Source organism: Raphanus sativus, unplaced genomic scaffold, assembly GCF_000801105.2.
Source record: "Raphanus sativus cultivar WK10039 unplaced genomic scaffold, ASM80110v3 Scaffold2692, whole genome shotgun sequence".
NCBI lineage: Eukaryota > Viridiplantae > Streptophyta > Magnoliopsida > Brassicales > Brassicaceae > Raphanus > Raphanus sativus.
This window is the reverse complement of record NW_026618000.1, coordinates 1-14,320: the sequence shown is the minus strand read 5'-3', so window position 1 is coordinate 14,320 and position 14,320 is coordinate 1. Positions and strand designations below refer to the sequence as shown.

The following is a 14,320-nucleotide window of genomic DNA, read 5'->3' as shown; positions in this document are numbered from 1 at the left end:
TTTTTTTTTTTTTTTCTACTAAGAATCTCATCTTTCCGCAGTGACCTTGGAATGCCAATCTATCTGGCCAGCTTGTAGCGCAGCTTGGTCAGCTCCCAAACTTGCAGTACTTGTAAGTCTTATCTCTTCTTTAAACTATTTTGATAATGTCAGTTCAGTGAAGTAGCTTTTATATTTTCTGTAATGAATCAGGGAGCTTTATAGCAATAACATTACGGGCCAATCCCAGAGCAGCTGGTAATTTGACGGAATTGGTGAGCTTGGATCTTTACTTGAACAATCTCAGCGGTCCCATCCCATCATCTCTCGGCAGACTAAAGAAACTACGTTTCTTGTATGCACACCCCCCTTCTTCTTTTAATACCTCTTTTTAGTAAGCATTCATGTGATGGTCTTTTGCTATTGGTGTTTAGGCGTCTTAATAACAATAGCTTATCTGGAGAGATTCCTAGGTCTTTGACTGCTGTCTCGTCTCTCCAAGTTCTGTAAGTCTCCTTTGAATTCTTTTCTGATTATTGTTTGGCCAGAAAATGATATCATCTTTGAAATGCAGGGATCTCTCAAACAATCCTCTCACTGGAGATATTCCTGTTAATGGTTCCTTTTCACTTTTCACACCTATCAGGTTTTGCTTCTGCCTCCTACCTTAAACTATTGTGGACAGGCCAGAATGATCGATTAACTGTTTGAAAGTTTTCTGCAGTTTTGCCAACACCAAATTGACTCCCCTTCCTGCATCTCCGCCGCCTCCCCTCTCTCCTACACCGCCGTCACCTGGAGGGAGTAATAGAATTACTGGAGCAATTGCTGGAGGAGTTGCCGCAGGTGCTGCACTTCTATTCGCTGTTCCTGCCATTGCACTTGCTTTGTGGCGAAGGAAAAAACCACAGGAACACTTCTTTGATGTACCAGGTCAGCGAAACTTCCGTTTTGCCTGTTTTCTCGTTGACACTTCTCTGGCTGAATGTTTGTTTTATTACTGTTGCAGCGGAAGAGGACCCAGAGGTTCATTTAGGACAGCTCAAGAGGTTTTCATTACGTGAACTACAAGTTGCTTCGGATAACTTTAGCAACAAGAACATATTGGGTAGAGGTGGTTTCGGTAAAGTTTATAAAGGACGGTTAGCTGATGGTACTTTAGTGGCGGTTAAAAGACTGAAAGAGGAACGCACCCAAGGTGGTGAACTGCAGTTCCAGACCGAAGTTGAGATGATCAGTATGGCGGTTCATAGAAACCTGCTTCGGCTTCGTGGCTTTTGCATGACTCCCACAGAGAGATTGCTTGTGTATCCCTACATGGCTAATGGAAGTGTTGCCTCCTGTTTAAGAGGTATCTCTTATCTCGTAGTCTTATTCCCTGGCCTTCGAGTGTTGATCTGTGAGTAAGGTTATATTTTATCTTCTTCTTAGAACGTCCGGAGTCACAGCCACCACTTGATTGGCCAAAGAGACAGGGTATTGCGTTGGGATCAGCAAGGGGGCTTGCGTATTTACATGACCATTGCGACCCAAAGATCATTCATCGAGATGTGAAAGCTGCAAATATATTACTGGACGAAGACTTTGAAGCCGTGGTTGGAGATTTTGGGCTGGCAAAGCTCATGGACTACAAAGACACACATGTGACAACTGCAGTGCGTGGTACGATCGGTCATATAGCCCCTGAGTACCTCTCTACGGGAAAATCGTCTGAGAAAACCGATGTGTTTGGTTATGGAGTCATGCTTCTTGAGCTTATTACTGGACAAAGGGCTTTTGATCTTGCTCGCCTTGCCAATGACGATGATGTCATGTTACTAGACTGGGTATACGCTTGTTACCCATTTGCATAGTTCATGATCTGGTGTTGCTTTTGTGTTGTGTTAGTTATGTGTGTTTGTTTTGGTACCATTCAACAGGTGAAAGGGTTGTTGAAAGAGAAGAAACTGGAAGCGCTAGTAGATGTTGATCTTCAGGGTAACTACATAGACGAGGAAGTGGAGAAGCTAATCCAAGTGGCTCTGCTCTGCACACAGAGTTCACCGATGGAAAGACCCAAAATGTCTGAAGTCGTGAGAATGCTTGAAGGAGATGGTTTAGCTGAGAGATGGGAAGAGTGGCAAAAGGAGGAAATGTTCAGACAAGATTTCAACTACCAAAACTATAACCAACCGAACACTGGTTGGCTTATAGGTGATTCTACTTCCCACATTGAAAATGAATACCCCTCTGGTCCAAGATAATAAGATTCGTTACACTGAATGCTTTCTCTTGTCTTTATTTTTTTTTACTTCTTTTGTATTTATTGAGGGTTTTAGTTTCTGCTGCTCCATGTTGTGGTTTCTTAAGTTGGTACAGGCAGGAGGATTCAGATTGGGTTTGTAATCTTTATATGAAAGAGATTTGAATGTTGTTGAAGGCTAAAAACCTAAAACATGACTTTAGTAGTTACTTCTTGAGGATTGTTGTCACGTGATTCACATTTTGTATCTCATCAACTGTACATGTTACAGGTTTATAAATTGTTTTGGACATTTTTGGCTGTCTTGGGATTTATAGTTCTTGGCCCTATAATAGAGACAAAGATCATATTTGTAAAAGACATGGTATACAATAAAGTCTCGACCATATTTTATAGATATATTATTCTAAAACCCACAAACAACAAGTGGACAATTACATATTACAAACACCATATTTATATATGGTAGCAGAAGAGATTCATCATGAATCATATGATGAGAGTAGAGACATAACTAAAGGTAGGAGTACTGATACAAATATCATACTAAATACATTTGGCATATGCTTAGTTAAGAATGCGACAATTTTTACGGACTTCACCTTGAGAGCCAAGTTTAACATCAAGATTGCTCATCTTTTGCATGGCCATTTGGAAGTCAAAGAAAAACTTAGCTTGGTTAAAGGCATAGCCATTAACAATATTCCTGGTCGCCGGAGTGTTGGATAAGGTTTGGTCTGAAAAGAGCACTCCTGATTTTCTCTGAAGGGCATTGAAATAGGCATTGTCGAAGTTGTTGCGCGTGGCATCAAATGGTTGCTCTGCATTGTCACCAGCACTACAAGTTTTAGTGAGAGTGGTTACAAAGGAAGAGTCCATTGAAGAATCTGGTGTGGTAAGTCTGGCTTTGAAGGATGAGCATCGTGCTACTCCAAGAGTATGTGCTCCTATTATACATAGTCCACAGATAAAGTTAGAACCCATATTGTTTAGTTTCAAAAAAAAGAGTTAGAACCCATGAAATAATGTTATACTATATGTTACACAAATTACATTTTCCAATGAACTAATTTAATAGTAGCAAAAATTAAAGTAAATTTAAATAGAATAAAGAGTAACTATTAAATCAGTAAAACATTTTTTTTGTTCTAACAAATTGATATTTTAATAATTTGAAATAGATGTACACAAGAAAGGAATCGAAGAGTGTTTGTAAATAAACAACTTACCTGAGAGAGCAACAACATCTTGTGGAGTGAAGCCACGTTGGCCAAAAGTCTGGATGAGTTGAGAGGCATTGAGAAATGGTGAAGGGAGATTTCTTGTATCTTCTATCTTTGATCTTTTGCCATCAAATCTTCCTTTTGGTATTTGATAATATGGACCATTAGCCTAAAATTAACAAGCCAATTACAAATTATATTCAAGTATAAAACCATCATCATCATAATATATAGTATAATCACAAATGATCAGCTTACTGAAAAGACAGCATCTCTAGCAGCCATTGCAATAATATCTGCGCAAGATACAACTCCTGGACATCTAGCCTCAATTTTCTTTTTTGCATCGTCTATGATCTCGTAGCCACGTAGACTCAGATTCGCAGGTGAATCCTTTTCTGCAGTGTTGTCTTTTGTTGAGTCTAGCAGAATCGACGCATCACATCCCTTAATAGAACAATTAAAAAGAACAACTTAGATTTTCAAAACTTATTTTAGGATCTTCTACTTTATGAGAGCATAAAACATCTGTCCCAAGTAGAATTATACTCACAATGGAACTAACTTCTTGTGCTAAACCAGTAGCTCAGTGCATTTTTGGTTTTTCTATGCACGTTAATACAATTTTAATATGGAGACTTAAGAGAAAACACTACCTCAATGAAACAGTCGTGGAAGAGCATGCGGATAAGACCTGCGGCCAAAGTGGGATCGGCTTGAAGAGCATTGTTAACAGTATTTGTCACAATCTGTTCTGCGGCAGGACAGCTCATCAAGTAGTAACCCATACTCAACCCCTTCACGTTATAAGGAAGACCAATAATTACATGCATCAGCATAATCACGCTCAACAAATTTGCCCTAACCATCTTTTATTATTACTTTTATGCGATGTATATATTCTGTTTTAAAGCTTTTGTCTTGTGTTTTAGTATGATCACTTATCGCTTATATATATAGTAGTATGGAGTCTCGCACTTATACACGCCTCATGATATTGGAGTGGTTAGAACATGAACCGTGTAAACCCAAATTGTATAATTGTGTATTGGTCCCATGATGGGATAGTGCTCTATTGCGCCGTCCCGTTTTATCTTATCACAGTGAAAATTCAACTTATTTTATTCTTAATGGCTGACCTAATTTGCATGTTATTGCATGGAAAGTGGCACGTTGTGTTGACTCATACGACCATTTCTTTACTTTGCCAAAAACTTCAAACCGCTTTGTCCACATAAGACCATTTCTTACTATAATACCAACAAGTTATATTATTTTTAAACGAAACTTGTGTAGGTATTGTAAGATGAATGTGTATTTCACTTCAGATCAGATAATATATAATTAATATTGCAAAAGAGCTTAATGAACAAAATTAGAGTGTTTGATGCCAAAAATAATTACAACTTATAAACATGGTGATTTAAGAGTCAACGGCAACACAAAACTTTTAACATGATGGTGATTTGAGAATTTAAAACAAACGAGAGCCAAAAAAAGATTAGACTGACTCCATATTGTTTCTTTAAAATCTGATTATACCAAATGTCTTCAGCAAAAAATCTTAGTTCTGGTGTTAAAGTTTTATGGGATATTGACACAAAATTAATTGGGCATTAGTGAATTTTCCTAGGTTTGATGTTGATCTTCTAGAAATGTGGGCGGTGTTCTCATAAAATATTATAGCTATTTACAAGGAACCAATCTCGAACTTGTTTTTGGTTATAAAATGTCGAAAACTAGTTTGACTATATCAATCAGTGCTGAGTAAGATAAGGGGGCGGTTTGATTAGCCACTAGTGATTAATATATCCAAAACTTAGATGCATGTATGATTGAAGTGAAGTTCAAGAAACAAAAGTCAAACGAGAAAGCGAGACATGTAGCTGGCTTCCATTAGCTAGCGAGACATCCCATAGAAATGGACAAGAGAGTTTGCTATTTTTAATGTAATCGCATGACGATTTTCACTTTGTAACTGAGTGCTTTCGACGCGGAACTTTGTAGTGCTACATTGTTCCACTTCATTATCCTGTAAGGACAACAAGAACATATGATCCAAGAAATGTTTTTATTCTTTTTGTTAAATCTGGACAATATGTTTGACTTAATGTACACTTCTACATAGAGTTGGGTCTACATTGTAAATGTGTATTTCTTTATCGAATTTCCTCATTGTTTTGGTTAGCTTTGGCCATTGTGTCTCCTCAATTAGTATATGTAGGATGACAAGGAAAGGCCACTGATTATAATACAAAGTTTGAATATATAAACACATGGAATTTTGCTTAGTTTTAAATAAACGATATTTTTTTTTAATTCAATATGATTTGTCCCAATAAAACGTTATACACTTAGGTTTACACACTTAGAAACTAGAACTTAAATGTATATTTTTTCTTCATTGAACTTATCTATATAATTCCTTGAAAATTTTGGTTGCATCATGTAATGTATATAATGCAATAAAACGAGATATAATACTTGTGTTATTTTTTTCTTTTTACATGAGAATACAAGAACACCTGATCTGTTATCGTTCTACTAAACGTCTCTGTGTTTCTTTTTAAATGTTGCTGAGCAATGTTTTGATTTATATAAACTCAGATCTCTACTTCATGAGATTTCTCAGTGGGATTGGATAATGCTGGACCATCCCACAGCTCCGCAAGATCCTTTCTACGCCATGACATGAAGATCACCGGTCCTAATGTAGATGGTACCTATATTTGAAACCGAGTTTAAACATCATAATCTCACATATACGTCACACTATTCAGGAAAAATTCATAAAACCATGACTTATTGTATAGTACAAGAAAAATTCATATCAACAAAATTTCGGTTCAAGTACCAGATAAAGTAGAGCAGGCTGAGGTGAGTGGGTCAAGACACCTGCAGCTAGAGCCGAGACCAAGCCAATGGCGTATCCAGGAAGTGCATACCATATGTATTTGTGTCCCTTGGATGATTTTAGATCAAAAAGATTCACCACATCTCTACTTTTCCGATAGTCAAAGCAGAGAACCAAAGCCAAAAGCATCGCAGGAATAGCCTGAAACAAACAGAACAGAACAGTTAAACACGTTAATACAAATCTAGTGGACGGACACATGGGAAGAAACCAAAAGGGTTTTGATCTGTTACCATGTCACCAAGACCAAGCATCATGAACTCCGAGGCACTCACACCAGGCACCACACCGCCCAATAAGTTCCTCGGAAACACTATCTTAACCGGCAGTTCCAGTTTCTTTGTGATCAGCTGCAGTCCAGGGAGATTCAAACTGTTGGCTACCGTATGAACCGGGTTAGACGCTTTTTGAGTAGCCACGGAGACCATAACGTTAGCACCAAAGAACCTCTCAGAGAAGAAAACCCAGAAGATGTCATAAACAAAGAGACACACGAGGAGCATAGCACACGTTTTGATGTTAGGAAGACGAACATGGCTGACGAAGGCAATACAGATAGAGATCCCAAGCAGATTGTTCAACACCCAATGACCAGAGACAAGCCACGCCACGACAGTCACGACACAACCCACCAGCAGCAACCCTTGCATCCTCGTGAAAGACTTGGAGCAGCAGCGCGAGAGGAAAGGATCAGAGAGACCGAGCTGAGACTTGAGGTACAGCGCATAAGGCGATAGCCAAAAGAAGAGAGAGGAGACGGAGGCAACGGCTGTGAAGGCGGTGAGGAGCTGAGAAACGGAGGAGAAGAGATAGAACATGAGAAGCAGACTGCAGGAGCTCATGACTGGGATCATTAACGCCTGAGAGGTGTCTAGCGTGATGGAAGCTTGGGAGAAGTCACGGTTCCTTTCCATCTCTTTGCCGTAGTTGAGCGCACGGAAAGCAGACGCAAACGTCACGGTGACAGCTGTCAGAATCAGAGTGGCTGGAGCAGGCTCTAACAGATGCAAAAGAGTGTCCATGTCCATGTCCATGATGATCAGGAAAAAGAGAGTTCCTTTTTGATTATAATATATAACACCAAAGCCTCGTGCTTGAGATAATGTTGAACCTACAAAAGATAGAACAACCAAAGCTTCAAGCTTTATGAGATTTACGTGGCTATTTCTTCATTAATAAACCCTAAAGGAACTCAATTTCGCATTCCGATGAATCGATTTCGAGGAGTTTGTTTCTCCGATCGAGGAGATAAGAAGCATAGAGATTGCAGACACTTACAACGAGAGGGAGATTAGATCGAGAGAGAGGTTTCTCCTCCACCTGAGAAACCCTAAACGCGTTGTTGGGATCCCTTGCAGAGAGGCTTCAATGGGGATCTAAACTCTAAAGGTTTCAGACGCGTGTGTGAGAAGAGGTTTACGGTGTATCACTCAGTTACACATGTATTAGCAAATGGAGTCAACGTATTATGATTTATTTTCTAATATTTAATTAACTACCTATTATTTTATTTTATTTATTTCACTATATAAATTTGTTTTTTCTCGGTCTTCTTATTAGCCCAAAGATTTTTTATTCTGAAAACAAGTGAGGACATAGTAGCTTCCTTGTATTCAGGTTTTCAAGAACATAAAGCAGGAGGGTGTGTGTTAACTTTGAGGCTGGTTATGGTAGGGCTCTTCTCATGACACTTGAGACTACTAACATGTTGCTTATGAGTCCCATGAGCCAAATGCCTCATTCACGAGGAATCCATCAGCTTGACATTGAAACCAGGAAGGTATTGTTTCAGAGTGTTTGAGAAAGATGGAGTGGATATCTCTTATGAGTGACATTACTATTGATGGTAAAGGAAGGTGATCATCAATAGGCTGGATAACAATAGGCTTTGAAGGTGGGACATGTGTGACTGGTATGGGATGGTTCAGGATCTTGCTACTGCGAATGCCCCCAATGCCTGGTGATGGCTCTCAATTGTTGTTGGTTCTCTTGGGAATATTAGAATGTACTCAAGCAACACAATGAGGCAGGCAAAGACGGCTTTCCCTGGACTTGGTGCAACTGTAACTCATGTGGATGCTACTTTTAATGGGAAGTATATAGTTGGTACAACTGTTACTTATCTGACTGTTATTTGTACCCTTTTCACCGACAAGGCTGGCAAAACAAAACTACTTTGGTGTGACTGACTTTTAACTTGGTCATATTTTAGTTTTCACTTGAAAGAAAGAAGCTATGTTGAAATGAAAGATGTAACATGAAGAAAGTTTATCTAAAACTGAGGATTTCTTTTATAGTAGTATTAGTAAAAACATTTATATAGTTTTTTACATAATCAATTTCTTCCTCATATCAAACTCATTTAGGTGACTTCTTCTTCTTCCTCATCAAGAACATAAAAAATCTTGGGAAGAATTTCTTCTTTTTCTTTACAGGAATCTCAGGTGGGATTGGATTTGTATCAGTTCTATTAGACTCATTTTCTTTCTCCTTTGACACTTGTAAGCTTCTTTCATGACTCTTCTCTATCTTAACTTCATTCTCTCTCTTTACTTTATGTTCTTCCCTCCATTTTCTCAGCTCTTGTTCTACACCTAACTTCCCTTCTTTAGCCTTCTCAGCCTTCTCAGTTACTTCTCCAAGTCTTTCCTTTCTCAGAACCATCTCTCTGTTAACTTCTTCCAATTTCTCCAAGCTTATCTTCTCTCTTTCTTTAGCTTCCTCAATCTCACAAACCGCTGCTGCAACCCTTTCTTCTACCTCATGACCACGCTTGCTAAGCTCATAGTACTCCTCTAACGTGAGCGTCACGCTTCTCGGAGAATCAACATCATTTTCCTTCGAATCAGACTCACTCTCCTGCAATGCCTTGATAGCAGCTAATGCCAATCTCTCTGAAGCCTTAACAGACTCAATTTCTTTCTGAGCTGCGAGTAATCTCCCTTCCATTGCACTTGCTCCAGCCTTTGCTCGCTCTGCTTCTTCTCGAGACTTCCTCAGCTCTTCACGAGCGAGTTCAGCTAATGATTTCGCTTCATCAGCCTCTTTAGCTGCTTGCTGCAGCTGCTTTGGTAGCTCCACCATCTCCTCTCTAACTTCCTTTTCCTTGGACTCAACGAGAGCTATCTCGAATCTAGTCATGTCTATCTCAGCTTCTAGTGATGCTACCGATGATGAAGCCATCCCTTCTCTTTGTTTAACTGAGTCAAGCGCTGACTTCTCTTTCTCGAGTTCCACTCTCAAGGATGATGATGCTAACTTCAAGCGTTTCACTTCAGATGCTGCCTTCTCTATATTCATGTAGACTCCTTCTAGCTCCTTCTTTGCAGAAGCAACAGCTGTTTGAGTTTCCTGATCACGCAACACGGCTGCTTCGATCTTATGTTCCTCCGCTTCCAAATGAGAAGAATGTGCGCATTCCAACGACTCCTTTGTAGCTATCAGCTCTATAGTCAGCTCTTCAACTCTCTTCTCAACTTCTTTAGAAGCCAAAACCGCTTCCTCTGCTTCCTTCACAGCCATATCTTTCTCTTTCACCAAATCATCATGCTCCTTCTGCATAGTTTGTATCTCTTCCTTGACAGATTCCAGTTCTGAAATGGCAGTTGTGTGTCTGGCTTGAGCCACTTCAAGCTGTGCTTTAGATGCAACGCTAGCTTCACCAGCTACTCCTTGTTCCATCTCCTCAACTCTCAGCTTTGCAAGCTCGGAGTCCTGCTTTGCTTGTTTCTCTTCTGTTTCCGCCTTTTCAAGACTTAGCTTCAGCTCTTCTATGAGTCTCTTTGTGCTCTCTAACTCCTCAACCGTTTGCAGTTTTGACATCTCAACGGTCTCTAATTGTTTCTTGTACTCAGGAATCTGCTCTTCAATCTCTTTGAGCTCTTGTTCCACATACTTGCGTCGCTGCAATAAAAAAAATAAAAGTGAGCACAAGCGTTGGCCAATATAAGGTAACAACAAAGTCATAAACATTACCTCAACTACTTGCATTCTATGTGCTTTCCAGTCAGTGATTCCTCCAAATTTTGAGACAGCTTCTTTAACGGATTCAATGGGTGATGTTGTGTCAATGGAATCACTGTAAGAATCAAGACTTTTGGGCGTCTCATTGCTCAATGGTGATGATGATCCGAGTGTTCTTGGAGATCCAAGGCTTCTTTGGGAAGAAAGAGATCTTGTAGACACTCCATTTCTTGTTGTGGTGCCCTCTGACCTATACTTGGTCTTCACGTGAGGCAGACCAATCTCAGAAACAAACACAGGTGTAGTAGTGTTAGAAGAAGAAGAAGAAGAATCTTGTGCTTCTTCTGCTTGGCTGCTTGATAAACTGGTGGGGGAAAAAGTGTCATTCATGTAAACTTTCCCATTTTCAGTTGAATCTTCATTGTCTTGAGATTGTTGCATTGCTTGGGGTTGCTCCAACTCAGACTGCTTCCTATTGTTTGATGTCACACTAGGTTCTTCTGGAGGAGGAGATACTGCTTTTGCTAATTTCAAATCCTCCATTGGAGGAAGTTAGAAAGGCAAAACTTTTACAAGAGAAACGTTTAAAGAAAGAATCAAATAGAGAGGAAAAATGAAGAAAGCAGAGAAGAATTAATGATATTTGTGATTAAGAAGGTCTTTAGGTAAAGTAAAGAGAGGTACACAATTCAAAAGTCTATAATTAGAAAAGAGATATGTGTGATGATGAATGATGAAACCTCTCCAATTTTAGCTTTGTTTCTATTGTTCATTCAATTATACGTTACAGAAGTACACTTCGATGTTTTGTAACATATTTACCGGATATAGGCATTTGAGCCTAATTACCCCTTAATCGAGATATGTTCTGTTGTATCTCTCTGTCGCATACAACCTGATAACAAGTCAAAGATTCACTTTCACAACCAGCAGACAAACATTTGATATAAAAAAAATATATTATATTCTCGTATACAATAGGCCAAAGATGTTAGCATGTTGGTTTGGTCCGGTTCTTCAACTTAGCAAGATTCTGAAAAATGGAAGCACAAGATGAAATAACCAAAGCTGTCTCTTTACTATTTGTCCAAATAGGTTCTGCTCAAGCCGTTACAACACCTGAAACCCAAGGGACGATAGTAAACGCTTTTGGGTAGTTGTTTCTGTATGACTCAAGCCGTTACAACACCTGTAATCCATTAACACAAACTTGTTTACTTTAAGTACATAGCTAACTGATTAAAAAAACATGTGAAAGAGTATTCTGTAAAAGACCGTTTTACCCATGTCTTACCGAACAGCGAACGTGGTTGGGTAATTAATGCAAAAACGATTCGTTTAATGCAAAAGGCTGGTTTACCCCCTGTCTTAAACTCGACCATAACAAAAGCTGTGTGAAAGGAAGGATAAAAAGCGTCTTTTGAAATTAGTAACAGCTAATTAAAAGAAAATCATATATACGCAAAAAATCTACAGTAATCTCTCTCTCTGTCTGTCACACAAGCTAATAAAGTAAAATAATGAAAATACTGGTCACCGGCTCTTCTGGTTACTTAGGCGCACGACTCTGCCACGCCCTCCTCCGTCGCTGCCACTCCGTACGCGCCTTGGTCCGCCGCACAAGCGACGTATCTTCACTTCCTCCAGTAAATGACGCTTTCGAGCTAGCTTACGGAGACGTAACGGACTACCGTTCTTTAACGGAAGCTTGCTCCGGTTGCGAGATCGTTTTCCACGCCGCGGCTCTTGTTGAGCCTTGGCTTCCTGATCCATCCAAATTTGTTACGGTAAAGCGTTTCTTCCCATATCTTAACTTTAGGTTTAGACAATGAAGGAGACGAAGACTGTACAGAGGGTTATCTATGCGTCATCTTTCTTTGCACTTGGGTCTACGGTCTACCGATGGATCTGTTGCTGATGAGGATCAAGTATGTATGATATGTTCTCAGTTTTCATAAGTTGTGTTTCATTTTGATATGATCTCTGAAGTTGACATGCAACGACAAAGATAGCTTTCTAAAACAAACAAAAATCAGGAAGTGGCTCATGAGGATTACAAAAGAAAAACTTTTTCAGAACGAAAAAAACAGAATTGGCTAAAAGAAAAAGGACAAAAGTCTTAATACTTCCATCCCATCGCTAAACAGAGGAAAGCGAGGATCGAATAACTGAGCTTCCTTAAAAGGCTACTCAAGCATCATCCAACACAATTACCATTTCAACAAAAGTTGAGACCTTCGGAATATCTCTTAACTCCTCGATGATCAAATTTTTATCTTCAAGATCGGGTTTCACAGAGATTATTGCCTTCTTTAAACGCTTAGAGTTAGCTAGGATATACATCACAAATTCTTTCTCTTCTTCTCTTCCTCCATATTCTATATACTCAAAAGATTTGAGTTGTGACGACAAGCATCCAGGAATAGAACTTGGTTGGATCCATGAAAGTGGGATCCCTTCTGGGGTAAATGCCTGAGAAGCAATGAAGGTTCTATATTAAGCAAATAATGACTAACATTTTAGTCCGTTGAAGCTAAAAGAAGAGGCTGATATATATACGTACATAATCGACCAAAAGTTCTGTAAGTTTTGGAGCATTTTTAAGTAAAAGTACGAGTGCTTCCAACCAGTCTGATCTATGTGGACATATTCTTAACTTCATAAGTCGAGAGAACTTGACGGTGCTAAAGGGCAAAACCTACAACGAAATAAACGAGAACATATACAGTTAATTATATGCGACAATGTAACCAAAACTAACAGGTTTGTTACACAGATAAAGAGATAGAGAGCTACCACTTGATCAGGCATATACAACATAAGAGACTGGACTGCTGAAAGAGATGTTTTCCACTTGTCGATATTGGGGAAAGACTTTACATTGATTAATGCAAACTCAAGACAAGGCATATCCTCAATTGAGAAAGAGTCTCCAGAATGATCAATGATGGTTAAGTCTAATAATGCCGGAGTATCAATAGCTAAACACTTACCGGTATCTACTACCTCATCCTCATCTGGCAGTGAGGAAATAATCTCATCACTAACATAGAATAAGCCTCCTAAAGAAGGAATTTTCACACTAAAATTTGTTATATTATCATCCCTGTTTCGTCTGTTTCGTTTCACCACCAAAATATAAAGAACTGGACAATGCGAAAAAAAACTATCAAGAGAAGCATCGTCTTTATAGACCACAAAGAGAAGTTCAAGAAACTCGAGGGATGGGAGTAAAGAAGACGATGGGAAATCCAAAAGAATTTTGTGAGAGAGAGTTAGTTTCTTGAGTGTTTCACATGTGTAAAGGCTTTTAGGCAATCTGGTTGGACCGTTGGACCATGAAAGCTTGAATTTTAACACAACCACTCGGCCATCAACAGCTTTTGCAATCCACTTTTCGACATCGGTATCACTAAAACATCCCGGACCAAGACCAAGTTTGATAAGCAAAGTTTTTAAAACAGGCGCTTTGTGGAGTTCCATTGACTTATCAAAAAAACACCAACTAGTCATCTTGCTCTCATCATCATCATCATCACTATCAACAACTTTATCATCGTCATCTTCATCATTATCAGAAAAGAAATCATATTCAAGTTTAGGCAGACTCGTCCAGATAAAGCACCATCTTTTAGACAAAATCATGGTGGAAATTGCATCTTTAATCGGGACATGCAAAAGTATTGTCACAAGCAGATCTTCTGGTAAAGCACTGATTCTGTCTTCACAAACTATCTCTTCAATTTTGGCGTCAGCCATCTCCACGAGGCAAAACCCTAGCAAAAAGATTCGGCCTCAGAGAAACACAAGGAAATCGTTGTCACGTAATACAATACGTGGACTACAAAGCATTATATATGCAGGGCTGTATATATGTAATAGTAATAGGTCTAAATTAACTTTTTAAAATAAGATATGAATGGAATAGGTACTGTTTTATGGAAAATTTCAAAATTATGACGCTTCGAGAAAATACCTTTCTTAATTTTTGATTTTATT

At 39.0% G+C, this 14,320-nt stretch overlaps 5 protein-coding genes across 6 annotated transcripts; 1 reads left to right on the top strand and 4 right to left on the bottom strand.

The window, feature by feature from the left end:
* Window positions 1–192: 192 nt before the first annotated feature.
* LOC130505909 (BRASSINOSTEROID INSENSITIVE 1-associated receptor kinase 1-like) lies at window positions 193–2,397 on the top strand (the record flags this gene model as incomplete). Its single annotated transcript, XM_057000510.1, has 7 exons — window positions 193–334; window positions 414–485; window positions 554–625; window positions 704–912; window positions 989–1,330; window positions 1,411–1,805; window positions 1,899–2,397. Coding segments are annotated over 7 exons (1,556 nt in total), but the record flags the coding sequence as incomplete, so codon positions are not given.
* A 191-nt stretch (window positions 2,398–2,588) lies between these two features.
* LOC130505913 (peroxidase 47-like) lies at window positions 2,589–4,356 on the bottom strand. Its single transcript, XM_057000514.1, has 4 exons — window positions 4,101–4,356; window positions 3,703–3,891; window positions 3,451–3,613; window positions 2,589–3,168 (listed from the first exon to the last, which is right to left on the bottom strand). Exons 1-4 carry the CDS (start codon window positions 4,311–4,313, stop codon window positions 2,789–2,791), a joined length of 945 nt encoding a protein of 314 aa, XP_056856494.1. The 5' UTR covers window positions 4,314–4,356; the 3' UTR covers window positions 2,589–2,788.
* Window positions 4,357–5,893: 1,537 nt separating this feature from the next.
* On the bottom strand, window positions 5,894–7,801 carry LOC130505910 (signal peptide peptidase-like 1). Its single transcript, XM_057000511.1, has 4 exons — window positions 7,637–7,801; window positions 6,592–7,469; window positions 6,299–6,499; window positions 5,894–6,167 (listed from the first exon to the last, which is right to left on the bottom strand). The coding sequence occupies exons 2-4, from the start codon at window positions 7,390–7,392 to the stop codon at window positions 6,048–6,050; spliced, it is 1,122 nt and encodes a 373-aa protein (XP_056856491.1). The 5' UTR covers window positions 7,393–7,469; window positions 7,637–7,801; the 3' UTR covers window positions 5,894–6,047.
* A 915-nt stretch (window positions 7,802–8,716) lies between these two features.
* LOC130505912 (protein WEAK CHLOROPLAST MOVEMENT UNDER BLUE LIGHT-like 1) lies at window positions 8,717–10,864 on the bottom strand. The gene is made up of 2 exons (XM_057000513.1): window positions 10,334–10,864; window positions 8,717–10,261 (listed from the first exon to the last, which is right to left on the bottom strand). The coding sequence occupies exons 1-2, from the start codon at window positions 10,862–10,864 to the stop codon at window positions 8,717–8,719; spliced, it is 2,076 nt and encodes a 691-aa protein (XP_056856493.1).
* A 217-nt stretch (window positions 10,865–11,081) lies between these two features.
* Window positions 11,082–14,158, bottom strand: LOC130505911 (putative FBD-associated F-box protein At1g05080). 2 transcript variants are annotated; one of them, XM_057000512.1, is made up of 4 exons: window positions 13,118–14,158; window positions 12,885–13,019; window positions 12,172–12,793; window positions 11,759–12,085 (listed from the first exon to the last, which is right to left on the bottom strand). In XM_057000512.1, the coding sequence occupies exons 1-3, from the start codon at window positions 14,078–14,080 to the stop codon at window positions 12,512–12,514; spliced, it is 1,380 nt and encodes a 459-aa protein (XP_056856492.1). In that variant the 5' UTR covers window positions 14,081–14,158; the 3' UTR covers window positions 11,759–12,085; window positions 12,172–12,511. The 2 variants fall into 2 exon arrangements, 1 of the variants encoding a protein (XP_056856492.1); XR_008941839.1 differs by lacking the exons at window positions 12,885–13,019; window positions 13,118–14,158 and adding an exon at window positions 11,082–11,510 and having other exon boundaries at window positions 11,605–12,085; window positions 12,172–12,459.
* Between the last annotated feature and the right edge of the window lie 162 nt (window positions 14,159–14,320).